Here is a 26,364-nt window from a genome sequence, read left to right as displayed (position 1 = left end):
GTTCTTCTTTCTCTGCCCTTGCTTTCTGAAGAGGTAGAGTTTACCCTGAAGTGAGTGCAGGAGAAGAGCACACTCCCCACAGCCCCAAGACAATAACTCACATCAGCTACGTAGAAAAAATTTATTCCATCTGAAGCACTTACACACAGTTAGGCAGGAGGAGCATGGAGAGAAAGAAGTTGCTGGTGGCACAGGACACCCTAGTGGAGGATGGGCAGGAAGTAGTAGTGGTCAAGGACTAACTCCTACAAGAAGTTGTTTTTTTTTTCTCCACATGAAATTTGCTTTCTGGGTACCAGCTACCAAAGGTGCTCTGTGTGTGTGTGGGGCACAGGGCATGCTGGCTGTGGGACATCAGTTGGTAAAAACATGACAACAACCTTGACAACCTGGTGGCCCCCACCCCCCAAGTTTTGTTTTGTTTTGATTTAAAAACCATTTCACAGAAAGGGAAGAAAGAGAAGTGGAAAACACAGCTGGAGAAACACACAATAGAGTGAAAGAGGTGGAAGGTGAAGGATGATGATGATGATCTCTCCCCCCTGCAGGAACAGCAAATGAAGCCAAACTGCTGGCATCCAGCAGAGGAGGGGGGAAAGGGGGAAAAAAAGGGAGGAATGAAAAACCCCAAAATTACCACCAAAAAGGATTTCACTGCAGCTCAAGACAGAATCTGCAAGTTTGGTTTGTTCTGTAGAGGCAGGAAAGGTAGAGATTAACTAAAAGGAAGGCCAAGAGTGAGGCTACTGCAGAGGACAAGAGCTTTCACACTCCCATTTCTGAACTGCCAGAGGATTAACACTTGTAGCCTCTCCCCTGGCTCCTCATCCTCTGGCAGCTCTGCTGATTGGTTTTGTTTCAATGAGGCAAAAGCCCACAGCTGTAGCAAGCTAAAGGCAGAAAGGAAAGAAGCCAAACAAACCCAGGTTTGCTCTGTGTGATGAGAGCAGCTAAAAATGGGGAGAGCCAGAGGTGGCTGTGGGCAATCTGAGCAAGGAGCCACAGCTTGGGAGCAGCTGAGCCCTTTGCTGAGGGAGCTGTAGGGGTTTCCAAGCCTGTTGGTGGTATCTGCAGAAGGATGGCTGAACACAAAGTCTACGTGTGTCTCACAACCAGTGTTAAGTCAATATCAGGGGTGAGAGGGAAGAGAAGGGGAAAAAAAAAATAAAATAGACTAAAACCAGGAAAAGGTCATCTAGGATCCTTGGCCTTCTGGATCCACACTTCCTTCAGGGTCTTCATCATTGTAGATGTTCTCAGCCTGCAAGACAGAGATGGAGGAGCCTGAAGAAGCATTTACCACCACAATGAAGAAGATTCCACCTGCTCAGACACAAAGCTCTGGCAGTTTTCCACTTGCAGATACCCATCACTCCCCCCTGATCCCTGAAGGCCACTAAAGAGGCAACACAAAAGGTCCCTTTTCACCACTGCCATGGCTCCAAAGCAGTTCAGAAGCATCCAGTCAGTTACTGGAGCTATGGGAGTCTGCCTGGTTGAAGCAGAGACCACTGCAAGACTTGCTTCAATCAACAGCAAATTTTGTCTTCATTTAGGAGATCTTCTACCTAGCAGCAGCTTCCAGCAGAACTATAATGGAAAGCTGCTGAGAACAAAGCCCCTCTGCACCAATTTATAGCTAAAAATTAGCATGGTCTGGTGGGCAAAGGTTGTTCAAATGACTTAGGATTGTCTTCCAAAGCCTTCAAGAGGTGCTAATTTAGGGCCAGTAAGCTTTTCCTATTCACCATCCAGCTTCAGGAGGACTCTTGGCAAAGGTTTTGTTCTTCAAGTCCTTAAAAGAATCCTCAATTTCTAGAGCACAAGTCCCATGAAGAGCAGCTGAGGGAACTGAGGGTGCTCAACTTGGAGAAAAGGAGGCAGAGGGGAGACCTTCTGGCTCCCTACAACTCCCTGTGAGGAGGCTGGGGCAAGGTGGGGGTTGGTCTCTTCTCCCAAGTTACAAGCAACAGAACAAGAGGAAACTGCCTCCAAGTTGTGCCAGGGGAGGTTTACATCGGACCTGAGGAACAATTTCTACCCCAAAAGGGTTGTCAAGCCCTGGCCCAGGCTGCCCAGGGCAGTGTGGAGTCCCCACACCCACGGAGAGGTTCCAAAGCTGTGTAGATGTGGTGCTGAGGGCCATGGTTTGGTGGTGACCTGGCAGTGCTGGGTGAAGGGCTGGACCTGATGATCTGAAAGGTCTTTTCCAGCCTCAACTGTTGTGATGCATCTTTGGTTCTCCCCCAGCCTGGTTTCATTCAGAGAAGTGAAAATTGCCTTCTGCACCAGTGCTTGGTGTGTTGAATCATGACAACACAAACCAGCTTCTGAGCATTTCCTAACACATTGTCCTGGCCAGACCTCAAGTGGATTCCATTGTCCCTTTGAGGTTTAAGCTGTGCCACCAAGTGACCAGTTCCAAGAGCTGCAATCACCACCAGGAACCCTGCAATCCAGGCAGCTCAGCACCACCTCTCAGCTATCTGTCAGCCCCCAAGCCCTTCCCACACCACTCACCATCTGCCAGACTTGCATGATATTGTCTTCTGATACAGAACAAATTACCCAGGGCTCGTTGGGATTCCAGGAGAAGTCAGAGATCTTTGCAGTGTGACCACCATGAATAAACTGGGATTGGGGGAAGAAAAAGCAGAATGCTTGCAAATCTACACTGTGGAGATGAAGAATGTCCAGCTGGAGACTGGTGACAAGTGGTAGCCCTCAGGGGTTGGTACTGGGGCCAGTGTTTAACATCTTTGTCAGTGACACTGAGAGTGGCATTCAGGCACCCTCAGCAGGTTTGTGGATGGCACCAAACTGTGTGGTGTGCTTGACACTCTGGAGGGAAGGGATCCATCCAAAGGGACCTGGACAGGCTGCAGAAGTGAGCTTAAGCCAACCTCAGGAAGTTCAACAAGGCCGAGGGCAAGGTCCTGCACCTGGGTCAGGGCAATCCCAAGCACAAATGCAGGCTGGGTGAGGAATGGCTCAAGAGCAGCCCCAAGGGGAAGGCCTTGGGGGTGACAGCTGATGAAAAACCTCAACATGAGCCAGCAATGGTCACTGGCAGCCCAGAAGCCAGCTGTGTCCTGGGCTGCACCAAAAGCAGGGAGAGCAGCAGGACAGGGAGGGGATTCTGCCCTTCTGCTCTGCTGAGACCACACCTGCAGCACTGCCTCCAGTTCTGGTGCCCCCAGCATAAGAAGGACCTGGAGCTGCTGGAGAGGGTCCAGAGGAGTACACAAAGATGATCAGAGGGCTGAGAACCTCCCCTGTGGGGACAGGCTGGGAGAGTGGGGGCTGTTCAGCTGGAGAAAAGGACGCTCCAGGGAGACCTCAGAGCAGCCTTCCAGTACCTGAAAGGGCTCCAGGAGAGCTGGGGAGGGACTTTTGACAAGGACTTGGAGTGACAGGATGAGAGGGAATGGATTGAAGCTTGAGGAGGGGGGATTGAGACTGGAGATTAGGGAGAAATTCTTGAGAGCGAGGGTGGGGAGACACTGGCACAGGTTGCCCAGGGAGGCTGTGGATGTCCCCTGCCTGGAGGTGCTCAAGGCCAGGCTGAATGAGGCCTTGAGCGACCTGGGCTGGTGGGAGGTTGGAACTGGATGATCTTGAAGGCAGAGGGGTTGGACCTGGATGATCTTGAAGGCCCCTTCCAACCCAACCCATTCTAAGAATCTCCACATAAGGGTCAAAACAATCCATGAGATTCAGAATTCTTACCAGCAGCTCTGGGGGACCATCCTCAGCATCTTCAGGGGATTGTTCCTCTCCAATTTTACTGTAAGAAAAAGGGAGAAAAAATGAAAAGGTGGGGGTTGGTTTGTTGGGGTTTTTTTTGTTTTTGTTTTTTTGAAGCGTGATGCAATTAATCCATAATATTTTGTCAGGACAATGTGAGGAATTTGGGATTTACCTCAAGTCCCAAACATTTAGCCTGCGGTCAGTGCCACTGGAGGCCAGAATGGTTTCATTATGAGGAGACCACTGAACCTACAAGGATGAAAGCAGAAAGGAAGTTAGCTTTCAGAAGCTCCAACGTGACAGCAACAACCACCCCCAGCTCAGTTGTGTGTCACAGAAGCTCTGGGAGAATTCAAATTGGTAATAACCTGAGGTAGGAATGTGCCCAAAGGCAACATTATTGCTGTGGCCAGCAGGGTGAGGGAGGTTCTCCTTCCCCTCTGCTCTGGTGAGGCCACATCTGGAGTACTGGGCCCAGTTCTGGGCTCCCCAGTTCAAGGACAAGGACTTACTGGAGAGGGTACAGAAAAGGGCAACAAAGATGATGAAGGGAGTGTGATGAGGAAAAGCTGAGGGAATTGAGGCTTTTGTAGTGTGGAAAACTGAAAACTGAGGAGAGAGCTCCTCAGTGCTGATTCAGGGGTGGGTGTCAGGAGGATGGGACCAGGCTCTTGCCAGTGGTGCCCAGGGGGTAACAGGCACAAACTTGGACATGAGAAGCTCCATCTACAACATGAGGAGCAACTTCCTTAAGAGTGATGTAGCACTGCAGCAGCCTGCCCAGAGAGATGGTGGAGCCTCCATCTCTTGAGACATTCAAAACCTACCTGGATGTGTTCCTGGGTGACCTTCTCCAGCTGACCCTGCCTTGCACTGGATGATCTCCAGAGGTCCCTTCCAACCCCCTACCACTCTGTGCAAGGCTAACCCAGGAGGCTGCTTTGGGAGTGCCCACACACCAGCAGGGCATTTGGGCACCACAGAAGGTGCCACCTGTAACCTTGCCTCTAACAAAGACCACGAGTCCTGAAATGCAAACAGCTCTCAAGGATATCAGCTGCTCCTTGCCCTGAGAAGGGCTGCACAACTGTGAACTAGGGATTGTTGAAGTGGTAGGGACAGCTTACACATGAAAAGAAATCCCTGGATTTAAGCTTAACTACCCCAAGCCTCACCTTTACTACTGCTGGAGATCAGTCTCTCCCAACCACAGCACTGAGATCAATCTCTCCCAGCCACAGCACTGAGATCAATCTCTCCCAGCCACAGCACTGAGATCAATCTCTCCCAGCCACAGCACTTAAGAGGATCACAGGATTAAAACAAGAGCACCTAATTCCACACACCAAGCTGACATTTCAAGCTTCCATCTGGAATTCTATTTAGAGGGAACTGCAGTCTTCACCACTAATCCTACTATGAAAAGGAAAAAAAAAAAAAAAAACAAACCTCTACATATTTTTCTTCTGACTAAGGCATGAGTTGGAGATGGAAATATTGTATCTGCTGAGCAGGTGCCAGCCCTGCTGTTAAGGTTCTATATTTACCCCAGCAAAGTCAGGAATTGTTTGTTCATGGAGTCACAGAATGGCTCAGGTTGGAAAAGGACCTCAGAGATCATCTGCTCCATGGGCAGGGATACTTCTCAGCTAGACTCAGCTGCTCAAGGCCTGGACACCTCCAAGGAGGAGACATCCACAGCCTCCCTGGGCAGCCTATTCCAGAGTCTCACCACCCTCACACTGAAGAGCTTCTTCCTCAGCTCCAGCCTAACCCTGCTCTCCCTCAGCTTCAAACCATTTCCCCTTGGCCTGTCTCTAGACACCCTTATGCAAAGTCCCTCTGCAGCCTTCCTGTAGGATCCCTTCAGGTACTGGAAAGCAGCTTGAAGGTCCTCCTGGAGCCTTCTTCTCTCCAGGCTGCACACCCTCAGCTCCTTCAGCCTGTCCTCACAGCAGAGCTGCTCCAGCCCTTGGCTCATCTTTGTGGCCTCCTCTGGACTCACTCCAACAGCTCTGTGTCCTCCTTGTGATGTCCTTCCTTGTTGCCACAGGCTATTCTGGTGACCATCTTTAATGGGTATGAGCTAAAGCCTCCCTTCAGGAGCCAGCTGAGAAGATGAAACCACTGCAGCCATTTCACTGTGCTTCAACCTGCCCCATGAATAATTGACACTTGCTCTGCACTGGTAGCATTTCACCCTTCACTTGTGGTTAAAGCTCTTGGCTCTCAGGATACTCTTATCTGTACTGAAGCTCTACCCCAACACAACTCCACAAGAAGCAGCCAGAAAATTATAAGCAGATGAGAGAAAAGAATGTGAGGTTCAGTGCAAGTCCATGTAATAAAAAGAAATGTGGAGTGGAAAAAAAGGTTTCTTTTTTTTTCTTTTTCTCCCAGCTAAGTAGAAGTAATTTTAGGGACATAAAAGGCAAAGACATTTTGTTATACCTGAAATATTTCATCTTTATGTGATTCAAAGGAGTGCAACTTCAGCTTTAGGTTCCTCAAGTCCCAGAGAGCAACAGTCTAGGGAAAAAAAAAAAACACAAAACCAAACAAAGCAAAACATGGTTTTGTCAAAATAATGAACCATGGAAGAGACCTTTAAGACCATCCAGCTTGGAGCTCACACTCCCACCACTGCTGCTAAGCACCACTAAACCACATCCCTCAGCACTGTTCAGTTTTGGGCCTCCCACTGCAAGGATGTTGAGGGGCTGGAGTGTGTCCAAAGATGGGCAGCAACAAAGCTGGACACAAGGAATGGCTGAGGGAATTGGGGCTGTGTACCCTCCAGAGGAGGAGGCTGAGGAGGGACTGCAGCATCTCCCTCTACAACTCCCTAAAAAAAGGTTGGAGAGAGGTGGGGCTTGGCCTCTTCTCACATGCAAAAGAGACAGGACAAGAGGAAGTGTCCTCAAGGTGTGCCAGGGAAGGTTCAGGGTGGCTATTCAGAACAATTTCTTCCCAGCAAGGGTTCTCAGGCACTGGCCCAGCCTGCCCAGGGAGGTGGTGGAGGTATTTAAAGGATGTGTAGATGTGGTGCACATCAACATTCACACACCAGAAAGTCAAGGAGGACATTCCCAGGTGAGGGCAGATGTACCTTATCAGCTGATCCTGTTGCCAGGATGAACTCACTGTAGGGGTTGAAGGAGAGGCAGTTGACCTCAGCTGTGTGTGCATCCACTGAGTGGCTGGGCTTGGAGGTGTTGTTTGACCGAGTATCCCAGCTGCAAGGGGGGAAAACCAGGCAAGTGAAACCCAAGCTCCCCTCCCATTTCACTGAGGAGCAGGTTGGGAAAGCCAAGAGGGACAAGAAGCTCTCAGTTCCTGGAGACATTGCTCCACTTACATCATGAGCTTCTGATCATCAGCAACGGAGCCAAAGAGAGATTCATGGAGCAGGTGCCAGGAGACATCTTCCACCACTGCTGTATGTCCTGTGAAGATGGTCTTGGCATCCACCACTTTGCCTTCCTTTGGAACAGCACTGATGTCCCACAGGCAAATGGTCTTTAAAAGAAGACACTGTTTTTAACATGGCACCTTCAGAGTCCCCCTTTACCTCCTTCAGAGTCCCCCTTTACCTCCTGCCCTCACCCCAAACATTTCTGACCCTTGCCAAGGGACACAGAGTGCAGGCTGCAGCCTAGCTGGGAGCTACTCACATGATCATCAGAAGCACTGAGCAAGTGTCCACTCAGGTTGGGGTTCCATGACAGTCCATAACCTTCCTTCTGGTGCCCACGAAGACGAAGATCAGGGTTGCACTCTCCAGAAGGATCTGTAAAGAGGTGCTGGTAAGAATTCCAGAGCCTAGGATCGTTTCCAGCACATCCCTGAACAGCTGGCATTAAGTTTTACTCAGCTTTACTAAGCTTTTCTTTGTCATTTTCAACAGAATCCTTCTCTAACCTTCTGTGTGACTGGAAAAAAAAAATCACCTCAGGGACACAGGTCATGAGGTCTTGGGTGACAGGTTGGACTTGATGGCCCTTGAAGTCTTTTCCAACCTTATTGATTCTGTGATTCTGAGACAACACAGAGCACTTTGTCTTCTTAGCTTAAGAAACCCACATTGCACATTCTCCCAAGCTCCTATTTATCCTTTTGTTTGTTTGTTTCATCTATTTTTGGCCAAGCAGTGCTCCATTCTAAATTAGTGCTGCTGCAGAGCCAAAGCAGCTCAGCAGTCACCTCCCTGCTTTGACATGAGTCACCTGGTCCAGCTGGATGGCTGAAGAGGAGCTCATCTCAGTTACTGCTCAGAAAACCCTTTCCTGAACATTCTGTTGGTGCAGTATTTTCCTTTCTCTCATCATCTCATTCCAGGTCAGGTTGTTTGGGGTTCAGAGGAACCTGCTCTAGATGAACACCTTCTTGCTCACTGCAGTGTAAGGAGGAGATCACCTTGAAAGGTGCCTTCCAACCTAAGGCTCTGAGGAGACCTTAGAGCAGCCTTCCAGGACCTGAAGGGGGCTACAAGAAGGCTGCAGAAGGACTGTTTGCAAAGGCAAAGGACCAGGTTTGAAATGAGAGCAGAGCAGATCGAGATTGGATGTGAGGAACAAGTCCTGCACCAGGAGGGTGGTGGAACACTGCAACAGGCTGCCCAGAGAGGTGGTTGAGGCTCCATCCCTGGAGATATTCAAGGTGAGGCTGGACAAGGCTGTGAGCAAGCTGTTCTAGTGGAGGATGTCCCTGCTGACTGCAGGGAGGTTGGACTGGATGAGCTTTGAAGGTCCCTTCCAACCCAAACCATTCTGTACTGCACTTTGAAAGTGAGAAGTGCACTTCTGACCTTCCCCACAAGCAGCCACTCCACAGGACCTTGGAGTGTTCATCAGTAAATGGCTGTTAATATCCTCACAGGGTATCAGGACAACAGCTCAGCTGCCTTCCAAAAAGCCACCTTCCACCACCCCGAAGAGTGACAAGGACACAACAAGCAGTCAAAGAGCAAAAAGCACACCCAGCTAGTGAGACATGCTGGATACAGAGGGTTAGGCTCCATCCAAAATAATTCCCTACACTAAATAACTACTTCCTCCTAAAATCACAACTGATACACAAGCCACCAAACTTTTTCTAAGCCCCTTTTTCACTCTTCTCAAGGAGGAGCTGCCCAATCTCTACTGCACAGACATCACAAAGCAGCAGACACCTGGTTTGGAAGGGTGTTTGGTGTAGTCAAAGACAAGGACATCACTGGATGGAGTCTTGGTAGCGATGATGCAGGGGTTCTGTGGCATGTAACGAGCTCTGTTCACTTCTCCCTCGTGATTGATCTTGATCTCAATCTCAATTTTTCCACTAACTGACCCAAAGCCTCCAAATTCTGGAAAAGAATACATTATTAGAGGTAAGCAAGAAGTCCATTTCAGAGCAAGGCACAGAGATCCAGACTCAGCTAATGCCACCAGGCAGTTATGTTTAAAGATAGCCCCAAGGATCGAATTCAAGGCTGGTACACCCAAAGCACAATAATCTTTTTATCCAAGAGGGGCTGGCACAACCAGCAGGGAGCACAACTCAGACAAGAGGAGAAGATCTGAAAGGTTACACTCCTCTGAAATCAAATACTCCTTTAGATGAGTGACTTAGTCCCTGGAAAAGTTCACCCAAAACACCAAAGGGAAAATAAAAATACCCAGGAGCAGCACTCCAGGAAATCCAGTGTCAATTCCTGATGAGAAATAGGGAGGAGTGAGGTTTCCCCCCCACAAAACCAAGCCTGTCACCATCTTTTTTACACCACTACATTATTAAGACATAGATTCAAACCCCCAAAATATTTCCCTTTTTCAAGTACCACTTGGATTAGTTTAGAAGCAATATCTGAACTTTGCTGGCTGAGCTTTAAGGCAGGGAAGGGAGAAATGGTTAGAAGTCCTCCTGGATCCACATCTTTGGTGCCTTACCTCCTTTCTCACTGTCATAGTGTGAAGCATCAAACTGTGCATCATCATTAGGCAACTGCACACTGGCTATGACCAGGTGGTTTTGTTCATCTGAAGTGTGAGTCCCCAGCACTAGCCTGTGAATGCTGAAGTCTTTGCCTTCAGGTCTTCAAGGAGAGAGAGTAAAAGGAGACACCAAGGAAAGGGTTTACTCACCAAGCTATTACAACATGACTTTATGACAGCTCTAAACATTAAAACCTTCTTTCACACAATCACAGAATCCATCCAGTCCAACTCCCCACTGCCAGAGCAGGGTCACCCAGGGCAGGTCTCACAGGAACACATCCAGGTGGGTTTGGAAAGTCTCCAGAGAAGGAGACTCCACAACCTCTCTGGGCAGCCTGCTCCAGGCTCTGCCACCCTCACAGGGACAAAGTTTTCCCTTCTGTTCCTGTGGCACCTCCTCTGCACCAGCTTGCCCCCAGTGCCCCTTGTGCTGTCCTTGGCCATCCCTGAGCAGAGCCTGGCTCCAGCCCTGCACATCTTTATGCCCAGCAATGAGGGCAGCCCTCAGGCTCCTCTGTTCCAAGCCCCAGCTCCCTCAGCTTGACCTCACAGGTAGATGTTCCACTGCCTGCAGCAGCTCTGTGCTGGACTCTTTCAAGCCTCATCCAAACCAGCTTAGAAAATTTCCAGGGAGGGGACATCCACAACCTTCCCAGGCAACCTGTTCCAGCGTCTCACCACCCTCACTGTCAAGAATTTCTTCCTGATCTCCAGCCTAAATCTGCCTTCTTCCAGCTTCACACAGTGCCTTGCTTTAACAAAAAGTGCCTCTAGATTTACTGGTTATTCTGCTTTTAACGAGGCAGAGGATCAGTTTACCTGGTTATATCAGGAAGCCACTGAGCAGTCAAGCTGGGCCACTCCAGAGCATGGGTCATTACCAAGTCATATAAGAAGGGGGTGTTCTTCTTCCATATTTTATACTCTTCATTGATCACACGTTCTTCCACTGCATCATCAAAGGCTGCTAAAGGATTTGATTAGAAAGAGGCACAGGATTAACCCTGAGGAACCTATTCACAAGTGCCCAACACCGAGTGGGCAACTGAATCAAGAGCCAACTGCATCACACCCTGTTTGCTGTCGACTCTTTTATTGGAGGAGTGACTTAGGTGATTCAAACTCCTCTGCAGCACCCACTAATCCTCCTTTCTGGATGGCAGGCTGGGAATTATTATTATTATCATTATTATTAACCCTGTTAAATTTCATCATCACAGCAGAAGCAGAGCAATAAAATCCTGAAACTTGTTGCTGGTGTGGAGGCACAACCCCGGAATCGTTGAGGATGTTTCAGTGCGGGAGGTGCTGTTCAGAGGGCTCTAGGTGCAGCCTTGAGCCTAACAGTTCCCCATATCCACTCTGCCAAGGCTCCTTCTGTTCGGGTCCCTCACAGACTTTCTCACACCATCTGCCACCCACCTCCCCCGCGGGAAGAGGGGAACGGGAGCAGGCAGACCCACGGAACACGGCGCTGTGGCCGGTGACATCTCTTTGTCTGCCCTCGCCAGGCAGCTGCCCACACCCCTCACCGGGCACGGCGTTTCTGCGGCCTGCCCTCTTGCACCGGCACACCGGAAAACACAAACTTCGGGTGTGAATATAAAAGGATCGGGAAGTGAAGGTGTAGCGGGGTGAGTGAGTGGAAGAAACTGGCTTCAGGCCGGGCCTCACCGCGTCGGGCCACGGTCCCCCCGCCCCCACCGCGGGGCCCGGGGGCGATGAGAGGCGGCGAGTACCGGGGGAGGCAGACGGGCGCCCCCTAGTGGAACCGCCCCACGCTCCTCACACCGGAGGCTGTTGCCCGGTAGGTGGTGCGAAAAGAAGGAGGGAGACGGAAAGTTACCCCGCGCCTCACGGAGCCCTAAGCAGAAGAGGCCGCGCCACGGGGCCTACCCCGCACCACGCCGCGCCGCGAGCCCTACCTTCCTTATCCGCCATGGCGGGCTGGGGCGGGGAGCGGGGAGGCTGCGGGGGTACGAGGCGGGGCGGGCTGGGCTGGGTGAGGCGGGCGGCCGGTTCCTCCGCTCGCTGCTCGGACCCCTCCGGCCGCGGCTCTATTGTTTCCTGCCCCCGCTGCGTGCCGCTCCGCCGCCGCGCACCCTTCGCGCGCCAACGCCGGCCAATCGCAACACCCCTCCGGGTCGCGGTAGCCAATCGGTGGGAAGCAAGGGGCGGGGACAAGGAGCAGGCGAGCGCGCCCGGAGGTCACGTGGGAGGGCGGCCGGGAAGAAGGCGGCGGGGGGGTCAATGGGGGGGGGCTGTTGAAGCTCCCCTGGGAGACGCCATTTTCCCCAGGCTGCCCGCCCCTCGCTGCTCTTAAAGGGGCAGCGCACCGAGCGGAGGGCGGCTCGGCCCCGGTTTGGGAGCGGGAAGGTTCTGTTACCACAGCCGTGGGCAGACTGTGTTAGCGCAGGATTGGACAGGATTCTGAGGCTGAGGCCCAGCCCTGATGGCCTTCCCTCCACACAGCACTGCCTTAGACACCTTTTGAGCATCTTCAACTTGCTCTTGGGTTATTAATTGTCTATGATCACTAATATAACTTCTTTTTATCCCTAACTGAGTGCTGTGGTGGGCCTTACAGACTGCCCTCCCTAGCAGGTAGCTGGTTCTGATGGGCCTGCAGTGGGTAACTCAGGGTGAGCAGTCATGGATCTGACTGTCCACAGTCAGGGCTGAAGGAGTTTGAAACCAAAATGTAGGTTTATTCCCTGGCTTCTCAGTTGCAGCTTCTCATTGTAATATATCTAGGTGCTTACCTGAAAAAAAAGAAGCTGGAAATCCTATGTATTCTTGTTTTTAAGGGAGCTTCTGGAGTCCCTGTCATCAGACATATTCACAAAAGATGTAGACATAGCACTTTGGGACGTGGGATTTGGGCATGATGGTGTTGGGTTGATGGTTGGAATTGATCTTAAAGGTCCTTTCCAACCTTAGTGTTTTTTGTGGTTCTATGAATAGGAGCCACTTGTGTCTAAAAATACTTTTGGTGGTGCTTTGTGTTCTCTATAACTCTATATTATTTGGGGGAGTCTTGGGTTCAGCTGTGGATAAATTGAACCAAAAAAAGGTTAAGAAAGAGTGAAAGTGGTTATTTTATCTGGGGATCTGGGGAGCTCTCATCTGAGGCAAACTGATTAGGCTGCAGTTAATCAGGTTTTCCAATTTATGTTGGATTCACAAATGAAAGCTTGCGTGAAGCATCAGCTACTAAGATCTGGTTTGAGAAGGAGACTTTTAAATGGAGATTTTATACAGTTTGCTTGGATTTTTTTTCATTAAAAAGAAACCCACAGTCTGCAAGAGACAGATCACAGGAACCCTCTACACTTGTATGACAGAAGTATTTGCTATCCATGTGGGCTGAAGCTTGAAGATTAAATCCAACCCCTGTCCTAGGAGAAAACTGAATCTTTATTCATGGATAAGGTTGTCCCAAAGCTGGGTTCTTCACCCACCGACCTTTCCTGCACACAACTGAGTTAAAATAAATACTTTGTATCTTTGTATTGATTTCTTCTTGCACACTGGGTAAAGAACCCAGCTTTGGGACAACCAGGGACGTTTAGTGCCTTGGTTTGCACATGGGGCCCCAGTGGGCTGAGTACACTCAGCTCCGAACCACTTTACAGCTGGTTTCATTATTCTTCATTATCCCTCTGGTTGATTTATTTGAGGATGAACGAAAAGCTTAGAGGAAGGAGGAAAAACCCAGAAAAAAAAAATTCCAGCTTTGCTTATAAGGAAAGCTTGAAGGTAAATTAGTTAAAAGCTAGGACTGAACTCTCAACTTCCCCCACCTCCCAGTGACAGCTTTGATAGCAAACCCCTTCAATTAGGTCCATTTAGGGGCTCGTTTGGAAGAGCTGAGCCTGCCTAGAAGCCGCTGCGGAGTGCCCAAGTGCCAGGTGCTCGTCCCCTTTCCCCGGGCAGCGGCTCGCAGGCAGCCCGGCGGGGTGGAAGCGCCGCGGCCGGGGCTGTGTTTCCCGGCAGCAGGAAGTGAGGCGGCGCAGCGCCGGCCCGGCAGCCATGGCAGCCGACGAGAGGGATTACAACCTGACGGAGGAGCAGAAGGCGATCAAAGCCAAATACCCCCCGCTCAATAAGAAATACGAGTGTGAGTAGTGCTAACCCTGGCCCCAGGCAGCCGGGAGACTGCAGGGTAGGCTTTATAGGCATGTGGAAGCGGGGGGGGGGGTCTTGATAGGGTTGTGGTCGTGTGTGGTGAACGGAGGGCTGCATCTGTAGTTGAATTAAGAGGGATGGGCTGCATCAAGAGAAGCATAGCCAGCAGGTGGAGGGAGGTGATTCTCCCCCTCTACTCCTGGGGAGACCCCACCTGGAGTACTGCATCCAGTTCTGGAGCCTCCAGGATCTGGAGGTGCTGGAAGGTGTCCAGAGAAGGGCCATGAGGATGAGCAGAGGGCTGGAGCTGCTCTGCTATGAGTACAGACTGAGGGAGTTGGGGCTGTTCAGTCTGGAGAGGAGAAGGCTCCAAGGAGACCTTCTGGTGGCTACGAGAAAGCTGGGGAGGGACTTTTGAGGGTGTTGGGTAGTGACAGGACTGGGGGGAATGGAGTAAAACTAGAAGTGGGGAGATTCAGATTGGATGTTAGGAAGAAGTTTTACACCATGAGGGTGGTGAGACACTGGCACAGGTTGCCCAGGGAGGAGGTGGTGGAAGCCTCATCCCTGGAGGTTTTTGCAGCCAGGCTGGATGTGGCTGTGAGCAACCTGATCTGGTGTGAGGTGTCCCTGCCCATGGCAGGGGGGTTGGAACTGGATGCTCCTTGAGGTCCCTTCCAACCCTAACAATTCTGTGATTCTATGAGATAGCTGCAATTTTATGTGTCACAGATAAATGCCCTTCTGGGTTTGGGTGCTAAAGAAATCAGGATAGAAATAAATTTAAGTTTCCCTTTGAATTCTTCCCTATTCAAAGTCATTTTTTTAGCCAGGCAGTACATTGGTCTACATAGAAAAAGACATCCTAGAGTGTTTTGGTCGTCTCTTCTGGTGTGTTTTTTTTTTTTTTTTCCTCCTACATGCACTGCTCAACAGTCTTTCTCTCTCCCTTTCTCCACCCCTGGAATGTCTTCTAAGAACAAGTCAAGCAAAGTGGTTGGTAACCCAAGGGCTGCCTTAAGGTGCTCACAGGAGACCTTTCCAGTGTCTGGTTTCTGTTCCAGCAGTGTCTGTCTGGAGGGACAGTGTCTGTTACTCTGTTAGAATATATATTTTTGGGATGTATTCAGGATGGATGAGGCCTTGAGCAACCAGGGCTAGTGGGAGGTGTCCCTGCCCATGGCAGGGGGATTGGAACTGGATGATTTTAAGGTCCCTTCCAACCCAAACCAGTCTGAGATTCTATGATTCTGTGTTCATCCTGCTGCTTCTATTTTGTACTTTTTTTTTTTTTTTAATTCTCCTTTTTTGCATACTGGGTGAGTTTGGGTGTGGACAGGTACATTTCTTCACTGAGCTGGAAATATTTGCAAATCTCATCCAGTGCATGAATAATTTCCAGTCCTGCAGACTTCAGCAAAACCTCTTTAACTGCTGGTTAAAGTTTCTTTTTATTGCAGTTAACCTGTAGAAGCTTGTTGGGTTACAGCAGCTGTGCCTTGCACAGGCACTGGCATAATCCCATTAAACACTGGTTTTGTGCTTGGCAAAAATCAATCAAGATTCCACCTGTGCTAACTTCCTCTAATACTCTGCAAAAATCCTAGAATGGCTCAGGTTGGAAGGGACCTCAGAGATCATCTACTTCAATCTCCCTGCCATGCCCAGGGACACCTCTCAACTAGACTCAGATGCTCAAGGCCTCATGCAACCTGGCCTTGAACACCCCCAGGGAGGAGACATCCACAGCCTCCCTGGCAGCCTCTTCTAGAGTCTCCCCACCCTCCTACTGAAGAACTTCTTCCTCAGCTCCACTCTAACCCTGTTCTCCTTCACCTTCAAACCATTCCCCCTTGTCCTGTCTCTAGACACCCTCAGGAAAAGTCTCTCTGCAGCCTTCCTGTAGGATCCCTTCAGGTACTGGAAAGCAGCTCTAAGGTTCCCCTGGAGTCTTCTCCTCTCCAGGCTGAACAACCCCACCTCCTTCAGCCTGTCCTCATAGCAGAGGAGCTCCAGCCCATGGCTCATCTTTGTGGCCTTCCTCTAGACTCACTCCAACAGCTCTGTGTCCTTCTTATGATAGGAACACCAGAACTGGAGGCAGTATTCAAGGTGGGGTCTCACCAGAGCAAAGGGATGAGTAAAATAGGTGGTGACTGTTTCACATCTGAAACTGAACACAGAAAGTTCTTGTTCTAACGATAATATTTGATTTTCTTCTTTTAGTCCTCTTTTATTAAGTACATTTGGTGATGTCCTGCTTTTTCTTTTTCCTTCCCCCTCAGATTTGGATCACACAGCAGATGTGCAGTAAGTATGGGCAGCTGGGGTTTCTCAGTGTGACAAATTGGTTGTTTCTTAGACTGCTTGAAGTCTGGAATAGCTGCTGAAGCCTGCTTGCAGATTTACACCTTATAGAAAATCAAACATTTGTGTTGATTCATTCTCCTCTTCTGATGTGCCTTTGGGGTTTTCATGGGTTGTTTTGTTGCAGCTTGGTAAGCTGTCCCCTGTCTTTTTTAGGCTACATGCCTGGGGAGACACTTTGGAGGAAGCATTCGAGCAGTGTGTGATGGCCATGTTTGGCTACATGACTGACACAGAGACTGTGGAACCTGTGGATACAGTGGAGGTAGAGGCAGAAGGTGAGGCTGTGTTGACTTTTCATGTTGGAACTGCATGAACCCCAAGGGAGAAGGGTACCAGGATTTTGAATGTTTCCCTGTAGTGTTGTTAGAGTTAATTAAGCATCACTAGTCTGAGCCTTCTAACAGTGCAGGGGGCTGTGTGTCTGAGCTGCTCTAAAAACATTTGGGTGCTCTTCTGAGACCTCAACTTGAATACTGCCTCCAGTTCTGGTGTCCTATCATAAGGACACAGAGCTGTTGGAGTGAGTCCAGAGGAGAGCCACAAAGATGAGCCAAGGGCTGGAGCACCTCTGCTATGAGGGCAGGCTGAGGGAGCTGGGGGTGTTCAGCCTGGAGAAGAGAAGACTCCTGGGAGAACTTAGAGCTGCATTCCAGTGCCTTCAGGGATCCTACAGGAAGGCTGCAGAGGGACTTTTCCTGAGGGTGTCTAGAGACAGGACAAGGAAGAATGATTTGAGGCTCAGAGAGAGCAGGGTTAGAGTGGATCTTAGGAAGAAGTTCTTTGGTATGAGGGTGATGAGACTGGAATAGGTTGCCCAGAGAGGCTGTGGATGCCTTCTCCCTCAGGATGTTCAAAGCCAGGTTTCATGAGGCCTTGAACAACCAAGTCTAGTTGAGAGGTGTCCCTGCCCATGGCAGGGAGGTTGGAGTAGATGACCTCTAAGGTCATTAGACCATTCTGTGATTCTTGCTGAGACAATCATTGACTGTTTTCTCTGCTTCAACCACACAGGACATGACATGTTGTCTCTTCTCTTCCACCTCTTGGATGAATGGCTGTATAAATTCAGTGCTAATGAGTTCTTTATACCCAGGGTAAGTGTTCTGCTCTCATCTTTATCCATTTGTAGGTCTATGACAGTAGTAGCTCTAAAAGCAATGTTACCTTGGGGAGGTAAAAAAAAGGGATTCCACAGCTCACTTCAGCACAACGCATGGAGAATTGAAAATAGCAGGGCAGAAAGGCTTGAGAAAGAAATAGTTCAGCTTTGTTACCACAAACACCAATTATTAGCTGCTCTTAAGGGGTAGGGGCAGCTCTGCTTCCTTCCTGTTTCAAGTAGCAGTGTGACTTGAAGCTGCTCAGATTCCCTGTTAAAGAGTGGAATAGAACCATGAGATTTCTGCCCAGAGACAGAAAAAAATAACCCCACAAACAAAGATGGTTTAGCAGCAGGCTTGGTAGAATTAGATGATGGATGGACTCAATGATCTTAAAGCTCTTTGCCAAGCAAGGCAGTTCTGTGTTTTCTGGTACTGACAGATTTCTCCCCTGCCTCTCTCTGCAGGAGGTGAAAGTGCTTCACATTGACCGAATGCAGTTCAAAATCAGATCCATTGGGTGAGCTTAAACCATCAGTTGAATCCTGAATATCTTTACTGAAAACACTTCAGAGTAACCACTCTGCAGGATGTGATGTGCTGGAGGTCACTGCTGCTTTCTAAAAAGTGGATTGTGGACTTCTTCTTTCCTTCCTTTGAAGCTTTAAATGAAACTCCCCCTGTCAGGGAAGTGAACGTTTGGTAAATGTGACTAAAATTCCAACCATGCCTCTTTTTTTTTTTTTTTGTCTCTTAAAGGTGGGGAGAAGAGTTTTCTTTATCCAAACACCCTCAGGTATGCTGTGGTCCATCTTCTGGCTATTTAGTGGTGGGATGAGGAGGGGTGGTGTCTTTTAAATCATAGAATGGTTTGGGTTGGAAGGGACCTCAGAGATCATCTGCTCCAACCTTCCCACCATGGGCAGGGACACCTCTCAATGAGGCTCAACTGCTCAAGGCCTCATCCAGCCTGGCATTGAACACCTCCAGGGAGGAGGCAGCCACAACCTCCCTGGGCAGCCTGTTCAGAGTCTCACCACCCTCATACTGAAAAACTTCTTCCTAAGATCCAGTCTAACCCAGGTGGGATCTCAGCAGAGCAGAGTACAGGGGCAGAATCCCCTCTCTTACCCTCCTGGCCACACTCCTCTTGATGGAGCCCAGGATGTGATTTGCCTTCTGAGGATGTTTGAGGGACTTGAACATCTCTGCTGTGAAGAAAGACAGAGACCTGGGGCTGTTTAGTCTGGAGAAGAGAAGGCTGAGAGGGGATCTGATCAATATCTATAAATATCTGAGGAGTGGATGGCAAGATGAAGGGGGCAGGCTCTTTTGGGTGGTGGCCAGGGACAGGACAAGGAACAACAGGTACAAGCTAGAACACAGGAGGTTCCACCTCAGTATGAGGAGACTTCTTTACTGTGAGGGTGACAGAGCCCTGGAGCAGGCTGCCCAGAGAGGTTGTGGAATCTCCTTCTCTGGAGACTTTCAAAACCTTCCTGATGTGTTCCTGTGTGGCTTGCCCTGGGTGATCCTGCTCTGGCAGGGAGGATTGGACTGGATGATCTCTGGAGGTCCCTTCTCTGGGATGGTCTGCTGGAAGTGATACCATTTCACAGACCCATGGTTTTGTGTCTTTTCTCTCTAGGGCACAGAGGTCAAAGCCATAACTTACTCAGCAATGCAGATCTGTGAGGATGAAAAGCCAGAGGTCTTCGTCATCATTGATATTTAAAGCAAGAAAAGCATGATGGAGTGAACACTTTGCAGTGGTTTTCCCTTGAAAACTGTAATTCCTGTGGAAGTAACTAAGGAATTGGCCAACTCAGGTCATAAATTGAAGGGAGTGATTGGTGGGAGTGTCAGCCTGTGCTTTGACTTGAGGATGATGAGACAGAGAAATCCCTGCATGCCAGGAGAAAAAAAACAAACAAAGAAGTTGGGGTTTGGGGGGGTTGTTGAGAAGAAGAAAGAGAGTTGCAGGGGATGAAAGTCTCTCAGGAATGTTAGGAGTCAGCTGCTAAGGCTGTTAGGTGCTGTATGAACTAAAGAGGAAAATTAGCAGAGCTGCTAGCTAAAATATTGTCAATTTGTAGGGTGGCAGGAGGTGAAGTTCTTCTACATGATTTCCTTTGCAGATTTAAGTGTTGTAATTCTCTATGTTATGTAAAGGGTCCAAAATGTCTGCTGTGGGTTGGATTTAATGTAGAAAAGTGTGTTCAGAGGCCACCTGGGAAAGTTTGTCAGTTCAAAATCAGACCACCACACCTTGCAGACCACCTAAGAGTCGTGCCAGCAGGTGGTGCTGAATTGTTGTGAATAAATTTCCACATGGAGTCCTGAAGCACATCAGCATGTCCATGGAACCCTAGTAGCACCTCCATAGAAAGTTTTGGGTTGGAAGGGACCTGCAAAGGTCATCCAGTCCAACCCCTCCTGCAGTCAGCAGGGATATCCTCCACTAGATCAGGTTGCTCGGAGCCTTGTACAGCCTCACCTTGAATATCTCCAGGGATAGGATCTCAACTACCTCCCTGGGCAACCTATTCCAGTGTTCCAGCACCCTGATGGTGCAGAACTTTTTCCTAACATTCAATCTAAATCTCCTCTCATTTCAAACCACTGCCCTTGGTCCTGTTGCTGCAGGCCTTTGCAAACAGTCCCTCTGCATCCTTTTGTAGGTCCCTTCAGGTACTGGAAGACTGCTCTAAGGTTTCCCTGGAGCCTTCTCCAGGCTGAACAACTCCAGCTCCCTCAGCCTGTCCTAGGAGAGGTTCTGCAGCCCCCTGATCATTTCCATGCTCTCCTCCTCCTTCCATGCTCCATCAAGTCCATGTCCTTTCTGTGTTGAGGGCTCCAGAGCTGGACACAGTGCTCTAGGTGAGGTCTCACCAGAGCAGAGAAGAGTGGCAGAATCACCTCTCCATCTGCTGGCCATGCCCCTTTTGATGCACCTCAGGATGCCATTAGCACTCTAAAAAGTAGGCAGCTTGGGTGTTGCTCTAGAAAGAGATACACCAGACTCTGCAGGTTCATTCCCAACTATGTCTTGCAAAAGCTGATTCTTTTCTTTTTCAAAAGCAGGTGATTTAGATCAGCTTCTCTGTCTTCCTTTAGAAAGAATGATACAGACAATCCTTTTGTGCCAAAAGGATTATGGACTGAATCAACACGAATCAAAAAGAATCCAAAGTGGGGTTTGTTCTAAATCACAGGACAGCAAATGCCTTTGGTATTGAAGTGTGAGAGGGATGCAGAGAGTGAAGGACAGGAGATGCTTTTCTTACCGTGAATGCTGCAAGTGCCTCACCTCTGGAGTTAGTCTCTCATCTCTCTGTTGTTGTGAAATCATCTTACCTAGATAAGGTTTTATTCCATATTGTAAAGCTGAGAGGGCTAGAATCCCTCTCTTTTTTTTTTTTTTTTCAAGAAAGCTTCAGTGCTGAAATAAAAGTGAAAAGAACGAACAGTGGTGTGTGTGAATAATTTTGGGCAGGGGATTTTTAACAGCGAGGAATGGCTTCTGTGCTTTGCCCTCTGCTAAGGTGAGCAGACCCTGTGGTAAATAAGCATGATCTGAGTGTTTGATGGTGCCAAGGGTGATTTGCAGCCCCTGTGGTAAATTAGCATGATCTGAATGTTTGATGGTGCCAAGGGTGATTTGCAGCCCCTGTGGTAAATTAGCATGATCTGAATGTTTGATGGTGCCAAGGGTGATTTGCAGCCCCTGTGGTAAACTAGCATGATCTGAGTGTTTCATGGTACCAAGGATGATTTGCAGCCCCTGTGGTAAATAAGCATGATCTGAGTGTTTGATGGTGCCAAGGATGATTTTCACACCCTGGGTTTTCCTCCTTTCTCAGGTACAGCCCCAGGGTTCCAGCACATGTCCACTGCCCTGTGGAGGAAGAGCGAGAAAGGAATGGCTCTGGGTAAGGAAAAGGAGGAAAGGAACCTGAACCTCAGCACAATAAACTGCCTGCAGCCTGCTGGAGGTGAGGGCCTTGGCAGGGAGATGAGGGTAATGGCTGGGAGGTGAAGGCCATGGTGAGGAGCTGAGGGCTGTGGAGGGAAGGTGAGGACTGTAATGGGTAGAGCCATGGCAGGTGGCAGCCAGGGACCGTGGTGGGAAGGTGAGGACTCTGATGTCCAGACCACGGCTGGGAGCTGCTGCCCGCAGCTTTGACACCTGATTGGCTGGCTGGGTCAGGTGACTGAGATGAGCCAATCAGACATCGAGTTGAGGCAGCTTTGTTGCCTGCAGAGCCTGAGGCCACAGCGGGCGCTGGGCGGAGGCTTCATGGCTGTCTCTTGCTGAGGCAATTAACTAGCTGAAAGTGGCTAATTAAAAGCCGTGGTTCCACTGCAAACCTTTCTTTTCTCGCTGCTAGCTGAGCAACTTCTGTAGCGAGTTTATGTGCATCACTGGGGGATCAGCTGGCTGCAGCAATGGCTGCTCCAGGAGCCAGTTCAAAAGGGATGGGACTCACTGGGCACTCCAGAGCTGTAGGGACATTTGCCAGAGGACACTGAAGTGCTGACACGATAGGTTTAGATGATTTTGAAGGCAGAGGGGTGAAGTAACTTGGAAAAGACATGCATTGGTGGCTACTAAATGTATAAATACCAAGTTAAGAAAATGCCCTGAACTGGAAGCAGCTGGAGTTTGGGAGAGCATTAGGGAAGAATTACCCAGGCTTGCCCTGCTCTCACTTTTCCCTAGGTATCTGTTAATGGAAGCTATTTGAGACAGGGAGGACCTTGATGTGAATCAATATGTCTGTTGCTCACATTCTCCACAGGGAATTTTTGCTTGCTTGGCAGTAACCTCAGGCTACAGATTCTGCTAACAGGAAAGAAAGCATAGCATAAAATGAGACAGGAGATTGAAGAGTGGCTCCTTAGCTGGAGTACCTGCTGGGAATACCATTACCTGCTCCCAGACAGAATGTTTCTCCTGTACATTCTCTCCAAGATTTGTTTTTATCATTTTAGTACTGAGCATTCTTAGTTTCTCTGCTAAGTGGAGATTCTCTGACCCGTATGACTGGGGGGAAAAAAAAATACAATTGTTAAAAATGCTGAAAAGACTCCAGAACTGAAAAGGTTGCTTAAACTCTAATGGAAATTGTCCTTATAAACAAATGTTTTTATGCTGTCAAACAACTGTTAAGCATGCTATATCTATATAAGCAGGAAAGCTTTTCTAAAGTAGCTCTGTAATCCAAATCACAGCTGTCCCACTAAAATTAAAGAGATTTGACTTCTTTATTATATTGGCATAAAATAGACAGGAATTTAAGCAAATTTTGCACCCATCTGGGTGGGTGGGGGGAGGAAATGGAGAAAACCTGACCACTGTACTTTCAGTGCTGGCATTTTTATTTCCTCTGAACCACCTCAGTGTATCTCTCTTTGAAATTGACAGCACAAACCCACAGCAGGTCTGAAAGAGGCAAACTTGTGCTATCCAAGTGCATTACAGATGCTTTGTTCCTTACTCTGCGTGGCTGTGGGCAGCACTTTTCCATCCTGCTGTTCTGAACTAGAAGCAGCAGTAAGCTCTCTGAAAACAAAGTTCTCCTTAAGTTCTTCAGCAGGAAGAATTCCACTTAAGTTTTCTTCACACCTTTCTTGGGAAGCTTCTGAAGTTTCTAAAGCTGTCAGTTAGAGCCTCAGCAAACACGGTGCTTACATTTCTTATCTGCTTCCTTTAATAAGGCTTTTCCAAAGCAATTTATCAATATTTGGGGTTTAAAACTCCATAAATCTCTCTAGAACTGTAAATTGCTTCACACTGTCGATATAAACAGGAGCAAGTCTTTGATGAAGTAGAAACAATTCTTCTGCTTTCCAGCTTAGAAGTACTTTCTGGATGCTGTTTAGAAGCAGTTCCACCGTTGCATGCTTGTAGCTAAAATCCATCTTCTTTGTAGGCCATATTTGGCTTCTCATCATAGAAATTAAGCAATATTTAATTCTAATGAGAGCAATAAACCAGCATATTAGTTGGTAGGACACCCAAGAAATTTAATCTGGAATACAACAGTAATAAATACACAAAGACCTCTACCTAAGATTTGGCTTCACCTTTTCATCTCCTTTATCTGGGCCATCGCCGTTAACCCGGCGGACAACCAGGTTATAGGGTTCCTCCTCCACTGTCTCTTCATCTGATTTCTGTCCCTTCTCCAAAGCCCATTTGGAACGTTTGTTTCCCAGGGAGGAGACAGGAGAATGTTCTGCATCCAAATCATCAGGGATGCTGTCAAAATTAGCTTCCCCCAGGCACTGGTGGCACAGTCTGTAGCGCCTGGTCCCTTGCTGAACGATGCATCCCGTTAGCTCCGTGACCTGACGCTTGCACTTCCTGCAGATCAGTTTGCCAGCCTGATGTATCTAAAGAGATGTGAAAGTTTGGAGAGGTCAGCGTTCATCACAGTGTTCATGGGCAGCCAGCTAAATGAGCCAACATGTACCTAGGTGGCCAAAAAAAAAAAAGCCACCAGCATCCTGGTTTGGATCAGCAAGAGTGTGGCCAGCAGGGATTGTCCCCCTGTACTCACCACTGGTGAGGCCACACCTCAAATACTGGGTTCAGTTCTGGGCCCCTCACTCCAAAAAGGCCATCAAGGGGCTGCAGCAGGTCCAGAGAAGGGCAGTGAAGCTGGGAAAGAGTCTGGAGAGCAGGCCTGGTGAGGAGCAGCTGAGGGAACTGGGGATGTTCAGCCTGGAGAAGAGGGAGGCTGAGGGGAGACCTTCTGGCTCTCTACAACTCCCTGAAGGGAGGTTGCAGCCAGTTGGGGGTTAGTCTGTAATCTCAGGCAACCAGTGACAGAACAAGAGGACACAGTCTCAAGCTGTGCCAGGGGAGGTTTGGGCTGGATGTTAGGAAGAAATTCCTCACAGACAAGAGAGATTGGCCATTGGAATGGACTCCCCAGGGAGGTGGTGGAGTCACCGTCCCTCGAAGTGTTTAAAATAAGCCTGGATGAGGCACTTAGTGCCATGGTTTAGTTGATCAGACAGTGTTGGGTGATAGGTTGGACTTGATGATCTCGAAGGTCTTTTCCAACCTGGTTGATTCTGTGTGTCTGTAGTGAGATCATTTGTCCTTTAGCTTATCCTAGAATGGATCTGTGCACCTAGGAAGCTCTTCTGGTATGAGCTGTGGAAATAACCCAACAGCTGGCACCAATGACAGCTTGGGGGTGGGGGGATGGTTCTGGTCTGGGCATACCGTTTGGAAGTGGTTCCTTAGGTGCTCCAGTCGGGTGAACCTCTTGCCACACTCCTTGCAGGGGTAGGGCCGCTCCCCGGTGTGACAGCGGAGGTGCCGCTTCAGGTCCGCGCGGCGCTTCACCGTGTGCGTGCAGAAGGGGCACTTGAACCGCGTCCGAGGCAGCTCGTCTGTGACACAAACGCAGGCAACAAGGTCAGAACCCACCCCCTCTTCTCTTCATCTAGCAGTTTTGATTTGTTTTTACTTGCAGCTTAACGAAGCAGCTCAGTTTTCTTCTGGGCTGGCCCTAAATATATAATCCTCCCGCCGAGGCCAGGATTTCTTACTGAACGTGGGAGGCAATGATTTGGCAGTGTGTGCTTTCCCACTCAGGGAATGTTTGAGACATGCAGATGATCACACAACAGCTCAGGTTAGAAGAGACCTCAGAGATCATCCACTCCAACCTCCCCTGCCGTGGCAGGGACACCTCTCAACTAGGCTTGGCTGGTCAAGCCCCCATTCAGCCTGTCCTTCAGCACCCCCACGGAGGAGGCATCCACAGCCTTCCTGCATAACCTGTTCCAGAGTCTCATCACCTTTGTACTGAGGGACTTCTTACTAAGCTCTAGTCAGCTTCAAACCACTCCCCCTTGTCCTGTCTCCAGACATCCTCCTGAAAACTCCCTCTGCAGCCTTCCTGTAGGATCCCTTCAGCTACTGGAAGGCAGCTCTACAGTCTCCCCAGAGTCTTCTCTTCTCCACGTTGAACAACCCCAGCTCCCTCAGCCTATCCTCAAAGCAGAGGTGCTCCACCCCTTGGGTCATCTTTGTGGCCTCCTCTCAACTCACTCCAACAGCTCTGTGTTTTTTTTTTTTTTTTACCTTCATTCCAACTACTCATCACACCCAGAATGGTGGGCATTGAGGTGTACAGTTCCTCTGCCTTTAATTCCACACACTCAGAAGTTCTAGAAAGGTCTTGTTCTAGCTGAGCCACAGCCTGCTTCTTGGGGATGACTTCTGGTTCATGATTGTATCCATACTCATGCCCAACATCATTCTCAGCATCCACCCCAGGCTCCTCTCCATCCTGGGAGGCCGCAGCGTTGCCCCCAGCGCTGCTCCGCTCGCCTCTGCTGGCTTTGCGCGGAGCCAGGTCGCAGCTCTGCGACAGCCCCAGCAGCTTGCGGCGCCTCCTGGCAGAGCTCTGCTTCCTGCCTCTCTTGGACAGCTGAGTCTCTGCCCGCTGGAGAATCACCTGGGAGCTGCTGCAGCTGCTCCAGGAATTCTCATTCGCTGGGTTTGCCTTTTCATCCGGGATGGAACAGGAACGCCGCGGGTTGCTCTTCGCTTTCCTTCTTGAGCGGTAAAGAGGCGGATGGGCAGGTTCGGTGTTGGTGCTCTTGGCTGAAAGGCTGAGGTAATGATCCTTTTCCTTCTCATTAATATCCAGTGAGGACTTAATGAATGTCTTGCAGACATTAAGGATATCAGTCATCTGCAGGTAGCTGGCAGCTGAGATGACTTCGATCACGTTTTGACCAGTTAAAGATAGCACACCTGAGTACACAAAGTCCAAGATAACCATAAATGTCTCTGGGGAGAAGACCTCAAAAGTCACTACCATGGGCTGAGTCATCTCCTTCAAGCCCTGAGAAAGGAGCATTTTGAAGTAGCCGCTGCTGGCAAACAGCACATTGCGATGGGCCTTGAAGACCTTCCCCTCCACCAGGATGTTGCAGTCACAGAACAGGTCCTGCTTCCGCTGTTCGTTTAGCTGCTCCAGCAGGTGAAACTGGTGGGAAGAAATCTCCAT

General features: G+C 49.3%; 3 protein-coding genes across 4 annotated transcripts; 1 reads left to right on the top strand and 2 right to left on the bottom strand.

Moving 5' to 3' along the window:
* Positions 1-416: 416 nt before the first annotated feature.
* Positions 417-11,677, bottom strand: RBBP4 (RB binding protein 4, chromatin remodeling factor). Of its 2 annotated transcripts, none has more exons than XM_054395495.1 (12): positions 11,651-11,677; positions 10,545-10,692; positions 9,678-9,823; positions 8,921-9,094; positions 7,425-7,540; positions 7,109-7,269; positions 6,860-6,986; positions 6,202-6,279; positions 3,923-3,999; positions 3,730-3,787; positions 2,521-2,631; positions 417-1,261 (listed from the first exon to the last, which is right to left on the bottom strand). In XM_054395495.1, the coding sequence occupies exons 1-12, from the start codon at positions 11,664-11,666 to the stop codon at positions 1,196-1,198; spliced, it is 1,278 nt and encodes a 425-aa protein (XP_054251470.1). In that variant the 5' UTR covers positions 11,667-11,677; the 3' UTR covers positions 417-1,195. The 2 variants fall into 2 exon arrangements, with proteins under 2 accessions (XP_054251470.1, XP_054251471.1); XM_054395496.1 differs by having other exon boundaries at positions 10,545-10,689; positions 11,651-11,666.
* A 2,080-nt stretch (positions 11,678-13,757) lies between these two features.
* ZBTB8OS (zinc finger and BTB domain containing 8 opposite strand) lies at positions 13,758-19,058 on the top strand. The gene is made up of 7 exons (XM_054395314.1): positions 13,758-13,845; positions 16,139-16,163; positions 16,377-16,498; positions 17,235-17,317; positions 17,791-17,843; positions 18,083-18,119; positions 18,972-19,058. Exons 1-7 carry the CDS (start codon positions 13,758-13,760, stop codon positions 19,056-19,058), a joined length of 495 nt encoding a protein of 164 aa, XP_054251289.1.
* A 4,334-nt stretch (positions 19,059-23,392) lies between these two features.
* LOC128977738 (zinc finger and BTB domain-containing protein 8A-like) lies at positions 23,393-26,364 on the bottom strand. The gene is made up of 3 exons (XM_054395394.1): positions 25,567-26,364; positions 24,564-24,773; positions 23,393-23,722 (listed from the first exon to the last, which is right to left on the bottom strand). The coding sequence occupies exons 1-3, from the start codon at positions 26,362-26,364 to the stop codon at positions 23,393-23,395; spliced, it is 1,338 nt and encodes a 445-aa protein (XP_054251369.1).

Source organism: Indicator indicator, chromosome 33 (assembly GCF_027791375.1).
Source record: "Indicator indicator isolate 239-I01 chromosome 33, UM_Iind_1.1, whole genome shotgun sequence".
In the NCBI taxonomy this organism is placed as follows: domain Eukaryota; kingdom Metazoa; phylum Chordata; class Aves; order Piciformes; family Indicatoridae; genus Indicator; species Indicator indicator.
The sequence above is the reverse complement of the archived record's forward strand: the minus strand, read 5'-3'. Positions and strand labels throughout refer to the sequence as shown.

What these genes read in the sequence shown, in the direction of transcription:
- RBBP4 (XM_054395495.1), bottom strand. An exon ending in TCAGTGCTTCTGATGATCAT is followed by an intron (nt 7,270 to 7,424) that starts GTGAGTAGCTCC and finishes CTTCTTTTAAAG; the next exon opens with ACCATTTGCCTGTGGGACAT. An exon ending in TCATGCAAGTCTGGCAGATG is followed by an intron (nt 1,262 to 2,520) that starts GTGAGTGGTGTG and finishes TCTGTCTTGCAG; the next exon opens with GCTGAGAACATCTACAATGA.
- ZBTB8OS (XM_054395314.1), top strand. Translation starts at nt 13,758, where the DNA reads ATGGCAGCCGACGAGAGGGATTACAACCTGACGGAGGAGCAGAAGGCG. An exon ending in AGTGGAGGTAGAGGCAGAAG is followed by an intron (nt 16,499 to 17,234) that starts GTGAGGCTGTGT and finishes TCAACCACACAG; the next exon opens with GACATGACATGTTGTCTCTT. An exon ending in TTCAAAATCAGATCCATTGG is followed by an intron (nt 17,844 to 18,082) that starts GTGAGCTTAAAC and finishes TGTCTCTTAAAG; the next exon opens with GTGGGGAGAAGAGTTTTCTT.
- LOC128977738 (XM_054395394.1), bottom strand. Translation starts at nt 26,364, where the DNA reads ATGGAGATTTCTTCCCACCAGTTTCACCTGCTGGAGCAGCTAAACGAA. An exon ending in GATACAATCATGAACCAGAA is followed by an intron (nt 24,774 to 25,566) that starts GTCATCCCCAAG and finishes TGAAGAGAAGAG; the next exon opens with GGGGTGGGTTCTGACCTTGT. An exon ending in TAAGGAACCACTTCCAAACG is followed by an intron (nt 23,723 to 24,563) that starts GTATGCCCAGAC and finishes ACATCTCTTTAG; the next exon opens with ATACATCAGGCTGGCAAACT.